General features: G+C 17.7%; 3 protein-coding genes across 3 annotated transcripts; 2 read left to right on the top strand and 1 right to left on the bottom strand.

Annotated features, from left to right (window-relative positions):
* Positions 1–1,274, top strand: PGSY75_0000600B (glutamic acid-rich protein; the record flags this gene model as incomplete). Its single annotated transcript, XM_018783132.1, has 1 exon — positions 1–1,274. A coding segment is annotated over one exon (1,274 nt), but the record flags the coding sequence as incomplete, so codon positions are not given.
* A 725-nt stretch (positions 1,275–1,999) lies between these two features.
* Positions 2,000–2,671, bottom strand: PGSY75_0000500 (putative exported protein; the record flags this gene model as incomplete). The annotated part of the gene is made up of 2 exons (XM_018783130.1): positions 2,000–2,485; positions 2,597–2,671. 2 exons carry the CDS (start codon positions 2,669–2,671, stop codon positions 2,000–2,002), a joined length of 561 nt encoding a protein of 186 aa, XP_018639088.1.
* A 3,414-nt stretch (positions 2,672–6,085) lies between these two features.
* On the top strand, positions 6,086–6,832 carry PGSY75_0000400 (exported protein (hyp11); the record flags this gene model as incomplete). The annotated part of the gene is made up of 2 exons (XM_018783129.1): positions 6,086–6,198; positions 6,319–6,832. 2 exons carry the CDS (start codon positions 6,086–6,088, stop codon positions 6,830–6,832), a joined length of 627 nt encoding a protein of 208 aa, XP_018639087.1.
* Between the last annotated feature and the right edge of the window lie 286 nt (positions 6,833–7,118).

Below are 7,118 nucleotides of genomic sequence, written 5' to 3'. Positions count from 1 at the left end.
AAAAGAAAAAACAAAAAAAACAAACAAAACAAATAGAACAAAATAAAGAAAAAATACAACAACAACAGCAAACAAGTGAAGAAACGAACAATGAAATTATGGCACCATTACCCAGCCCAGTGACAGATGTAAGTACAACACAAGAACATAAAACAGAAGAAAAGAAAGAGGAAGGAAAACATAAAATAGATACAAAAGAAAAAGAAAAAGAAGAAACACACATACTTAAAAACTTTATAGGAACTGAACATGAAGATAATATACAAATAATAACCTTAGAAGATAAAAAAACATGTGAACAACAACACATAACAGTAAAAAATAAACCATTATATCAATCACAACAAAAAATTATACAACCTAAACCAGCAGATGAAGCACAACACAAACCAGCAGATGAAGCACAACACAAACCAACAGATGTAGCACTACATAAACCAACAGATGTAGCACTACATAAACCAACAGATGCAGCACAACAATTAACCTTAACAGATAAAACAGATGTTAAAGAAAAACACTTATCTATACAAGAACAATTAATAGGTAACATAGGAAAGGTAAATGTAGGACCGAAAAAGGATGATAAGATTAAAAATATTACTAAGAAACATGAAAAGAAAGTTCAAAAACACACACATGTTGATAAGAAAAAAGAACAAACAGAAGAACACAAACATGATGATCAGAAAAAAGAACAAACAGAAGAACACAAACATGATGATAAGAAAAAAGAACAAACAGAAGAACACAAACATGATGATAAGAAAAAAGAACAAACAGAAGAACACAAACATGATGATAAGAAAAAAGAACAAACAGAAGAACACAAACATGATGATAAGAAAGAGGACAAAAAAGAAGAATCTGAAGAAGATTCAGATGAAGAATCAGAGGAAGAATCAGAGGAAGGATCAGATGAAGAATCAGAGGAAGAATCAGAAGAAGGATCAGAAGAGGAATCAGAAGAAGAATCAGAGGAAGGATCAGAAGAGGAATCAGAAGGTGAAGACGATGATGAAGATGAAGAAGATGAAGAAGATGACGATGAAGATGAAGAAGATGACGATGAAGATGAAGAAGATGATGAAGATGAAGACGATGAAGAAGACGATGATGATGAAAACGATGATGATGAAAACGATGATGATGAAGACGATGATGAAGAAGACGATGAAGATGAAGAAGATGAAGACGATGATGAAGAAGAAGAAGATGAAGACAATGAAGAATCAGAAAAAAATAAAAAAACAAATTTGAGAAAAAATGCCTAAATTTAAATTGTAAAAAATCATCCCTTTTTTAATATATGTAAAAATAATAATAATACATTTTAATATGTTTAATTAAAGTTATTTAAAACTTTTTAATTTGTATTATTTTATGTGTAAATTTTATTTTTATATAGTATATATAATATGTTTATATATCTTTCTTTATTTATTTATATATTTTAATTTTTTTTTTTTTGTTGTTTTTGAAAAGAGTATTTTTTAAAAGTATAAATAAATACATAAATGCATAAATACATAAATATATAAATACATAACGATTTTTTGTTTATGACAATATGTATAATTTTTTTTTAGATAATAATATATATGTATATATGTATATATTTATTTTTTATTTTTTTCAAATTTATAAAAAACGTTTGTTTTTCTTTAATATTTGAATACTTTTTTCTATTCCCCTAAAATGATAAATCCATATATATATATATATTATAATATATATTATAATATATATATTTTTTTTATTTTATAGTTTTTAAAAAAACAAAAAAAATTATTATATGATTAATTAAATAAAAAAGTATGTACATGTAAATATATATAATGAATATATACATGTGTGTCCTAAAAACAAAAAAAAAAATCTTACAAAAAATTAAAGGAAAAAAAGGAAAATTATAAATAAATAAATATATATATATATATATATATATATATATATATGTTTGTTTCTTTTTATATTTATATATAATATTTCTTTATTTTTAACATTCAAAATTTTTGAAATTTTCAAATACATAAATAGCAGCTAAAATAACAATTAAACCTAAGATAATATGTAAAGGATTACGTTGACATAAATCAAATAATAATTTAGGAATTTTATTTAATAAATATGGAAATATTGATCCGAATTCTTTTAAAAATGTTTTTAATATAGGTGATTTTGTTGAATCATTAATTAAAGAAAATATATTTTCTATATTTGTAAAACTATTTATATTTTTTAAAACTTCATTAGTAATATTTATATTATTATTATCTATAAAAGATTCTACAAGTTGTTTCATTTGTTCATATTCTTCATAATTTATATTTAATGATGTTAATAATTCCTTATTAGGAATATCTCTTTTTACTTTCTTCTCATTCGATTCACTTGTGCCTTCTGCTAACGATCTATTTAAAGAATAAAACAAACAATTTTCACACTGCCATAATAATAAATCATTACCCTTACTTTTCACACCCTACAAAAATAAAATATATATATTATATATATGTATTATATATATGTGTGTAGATTTATTATATATATATATATATATATATCTTTTTATATATATATATTATTATCTTACCTTATGAACATATTCCAGTGCACATATGAATGACATACATATAAAAAGTTTAATAAAAAATATTGCACTCTTCATTTTTATTCTCATAAAAATTCTTCTTTTTGTGTGCTCATCTCTAAATAATTCTATTTTTATTAATCATATATAAAAATATAAATATAAATGTATATTTTATATATATATATATAATAATACATATGTAAACTTTTTTATAGCTTTTTTTCATACAACAACAAAAAAAAAAAATAATAAAATAAATAAATCTATTATACAATATGATCTAATTTTTCTCCTTTCACATATATATTTATGATATCTTCTTAAAAAAAAAATAACTATTATATTTTTAAAAAAATCATGTATTCATTTAATAGTTATTTTGAAAACCCTAAATCTTAAAAAAAATTACATTGCTATTATAATATATATATATATATATATATATATATATATATATATATAATTATTCATTCATTATTTATTGTATACAACCAAAATATATTTTGCCTATAATTAAAAAACCTATATACAAAATATATTATATATATATGTGACCAATAATATATAGAAAGTTTAACGTTTTTTTTTTTTTTTTTTTATATATTTTTATTATTATGAAATATAAATATATAATTATCATTTAACTATTTTATATATATATATATATATATATATATTAAAATAATAAGATATATACATAATAATGTATTTATCTTATCTTTTCATTTTTGTTTTTTTTATTACAACCGAAAAATATTTTTTTTTAACCATGCGCTTATTTTTTTTTTTTTTCGCTTTAAAAATAAATTATTCAAACATATATATATATATATATATATAAGATTGATAAACTCCTACAACCTATTTTTTTTTTTTTTTTTTTTTTTGTTGTTGTTCTATCCATGAGATAAGAAAAAAAAATAATAATTGAAGAATTATATATATATATATATATATATATATATATATATATATATATATATATATATATATGTTCATACATTTTTGTATTAAATAAAAAGAATGACATGTACTTTTTAAAAATGTTTATATTATTAATTAAAAAGAACATTATACTTTTTATATTATAAAATGTAATATCTTTTTTTTTTTTTTTTTTTTTTTTAAACCAAATAATATTAATTCAGATAGTATTATATTATTATTAAAAAAAACAAATATACAACAAACAAATGTATATATTTAAAAAGAGAAAAATATATATATATATATATATATATATATAATATTATTTATATATATTATATTTATTTGTGTGTAATATATAGTACCCTTTTTGAAATAACCAAAAAATTACAAAAAAAATAAATAAATTAATAAATATATATATATATATATATTTTTTTTTTTTTTTTTTTATTTATAAGGACCGTTCGGGGAGTACATTTTAACACTTGTGTTGATTACATTTAAAATATATTTTTTCAAATATCTATCAAATAATATATAAAATATTATTAATAGTGCATAATATAATATTGTAACTCCTAAGGAAACACACATACATCCATTAAAAATAATCGGAACTAATGAAATAATAAGAATTATTATCATACGTACTACTCTTTTATATATTCCATATTTTTTTTTATTTTCTAAATATTTATTTCTTATATTTATAAAAAAATGTATGATTCTATTATTTGTATTTGTCATTTTTTTGGTATCAATTATTTCCATATACTTCATTAAATATTTTGTAAGTTCGTCTTCTTCATCATTTTTATTATCTGATAAATATGATAACATATTTTTCTTTTTGATTTCTTTTTCTATCATTCCATCTTTCTTTTTTTTATGAACACATATGTCTTTTTTTCTCATATATATTATTATATGTTTTATAATTCTTTTCTTTATTTTTAAAACATGATGATAATCATCATCATTATCACGATTCTCTTTACTACTACTACTACTACCATTAGTGTCCACATAAATAGACATCATCTTTTTTTTTTTTTCTCTCATATATATTTCTATATGTTTAATAGTTTGTATAGGTTTTATTAAGTATGAGTTTTCATTTGGATGTAATATAATAGTTTGAGATGGTTGTTGGTTATGACTTTTTAATAATTCAAATTTCATTTTTTTTTTTTTTTTTTTTACTCTTTATAATTTAACGGATATCATATAAATATATATATAATAAATATTGTTCATGTTTTATAATTCTACATTTTTATTTTTATAAAACTATTATTATGATTAAATAAATATATTTTTTTATAATATAAATAAAATATATACAAATATATACAACAAATATATACAAATATATACAACAAATATATACAAATATATATATAATATATATATATATAAAGTTGATAATTTATTTGATATAAATATAAAAAAAATTTACTATACAAAAAAAAAAAAATATATATAAATATTACAAACATATTATAAAAGTTTCATTTTGATTTTACCTTTAAATTATTTTGAGTTGCAATAAAATATAATATATAAATATATATATGTTCATTTATTTATTCATTTATTTATTTTATTTTTTTGATATAAAAAATGCAGCCCCGTTGTTCATGTTCATATTTTAAAAGGAATACGTTTAATTTATTTAATTTTTTTTTATAAAAAAAAAAAAATATTTAGAAATCACATTATTGACTTACAGCATATATATATATATATAATAACGTCATTTTATGACTTATAAAAAAAAAAAAAAAAAAAATATACATATATATATAAAAATATTAAAATTAAAAAAAATAAATTAATAAAATAAAAATAATAAATTCATATTATGAAAAATATTTTTTTAATTTTTTATAAGAAATATTATAAATATATATTTTATATGTATATGATTTTATTTTATTTTAAAAAGACAAAAGAAAAAAAAAAAAAAGGACAATATTTGTTTTTCTTCCCTTATATATTATAAATATATATACATTTTAAATAAAAAAAAATTCATATAAAAATTGTTTTTTTTTATTTTATTATATTCTTAAAAAAAAAAAAAAAAAAAAAAAACCAAAAAGAAATATACATATATATATAATATATGTATTACCTTTTATTGTTTTATTTTTTTGAACAGTAAAATCTATTTATTATAAAAAAAAAGAAAAATGACATGCCATTTTTTTTTATGTTGAATCATTCTATTTTTAATAGGAACACATAGAACGAACGAACATTAATAAAAATATAAAACAACCACAAATTAAAATATATATATATATATATATATATTTTATATATACCATATGAACAAAATATAATTAGATTAATTATAACATATCATAAATTTTTTATGTTCTTATTAAAAAATATGTTGTGTTATTTTATATGTCTTTATGTATATTATTTTAATATAATACATGTTATATTATAGAAGAAGGAAGAAAATTTTAAATAACATGAAACATAATAAAATATAAGATATTTTATATATATATATATATATATATACCACATTATTCAAAAAAAAAAATGAAAAAATCATATACTTTTTTAAATGTGATAATATTGTCCTTAACACTTTTATTATTCTTCACTTACTGTGATGAATATTATAATTATTATGATATCCTTTCTAAAACAAAGTATAAAACCATATAAAAATAAATATATATACAACACATATATATAATATATCACATATATATATATATATATATATTTATTTATATTTTTATATTTTTTGCTTATTTTTCTCTTTGTAGATTTATTAATAATAACTTCATAAATGATATAAACAGATTTAAAAGAATTATAGCCGAAGCAAGTGAAGAAGAGAAATATCCTTGGGAAGAAGACTTTTGTTTACTTTTAAGTGAGGACGAATTAATAAGACCCGAACATAATGACTCACCTTACTTACCTGAACATTATGAAAATATAGATAAAATAAATGAACTAAGTATTAATACAACAAAAATATGGCAAGAAACTATTAAAAAGATTAGACAAAACTTTGAAAAAGAAACAGATAATATGAATCATAACTGGAGAGATTTTATGTGGCATTATAAATGGGCAAATATTTATTTATACAAAGTACATAAACTTATTAATATAACTCTTAAAGATTTAACAACCCCTATACATGATAAAGGAGAAACCATAACGAAATGGATTAAATGGATACAAGAAGATGTGGAATATTTTATGTTTAATCTACAAGTGGAGTGGCTTAGAATATTAACTCTGGAATTGTTTTATAAAAATAAAAAATAAACAAGAAAAAATATAAAATATAAAATATAAAATAAAAAATAAAAAATAAACAAGAAAAAAGAAAAAAGAAAATTATGACACAAAAAGGGTTACATATATAAATATATATATATATATATATATATATATATATAATATACATATTATTAACCATTTTATAAAATTAAGACTTATAAAATTTTTTTTTTTTATGTTTCTGTATCATTCTTCATATCAAAAATAATAACATAAAAACTTAACATAAATATATTATATATGTGTACATTTTATATTTTTTTAAAAAAAT

The sequence above is a fragment of the Plasmodium gaboni genome, assembly GCF_001602025.1.
Source record: "Plasmodium gaboni strain SY75 chromosome Unknown, whole genome shotgun sequence".
Lineage (NCBI taxonomy): Eukaryota > Apicomplexa > Aconoidasida > Haemosporida > Plasmodiidae > Plasmodium > Plasmodium gaboni.
Note: the sequence above shows the minus strand (reverse complement) of the source record. Positions and strands in the feature narration are given on the sequence as shown.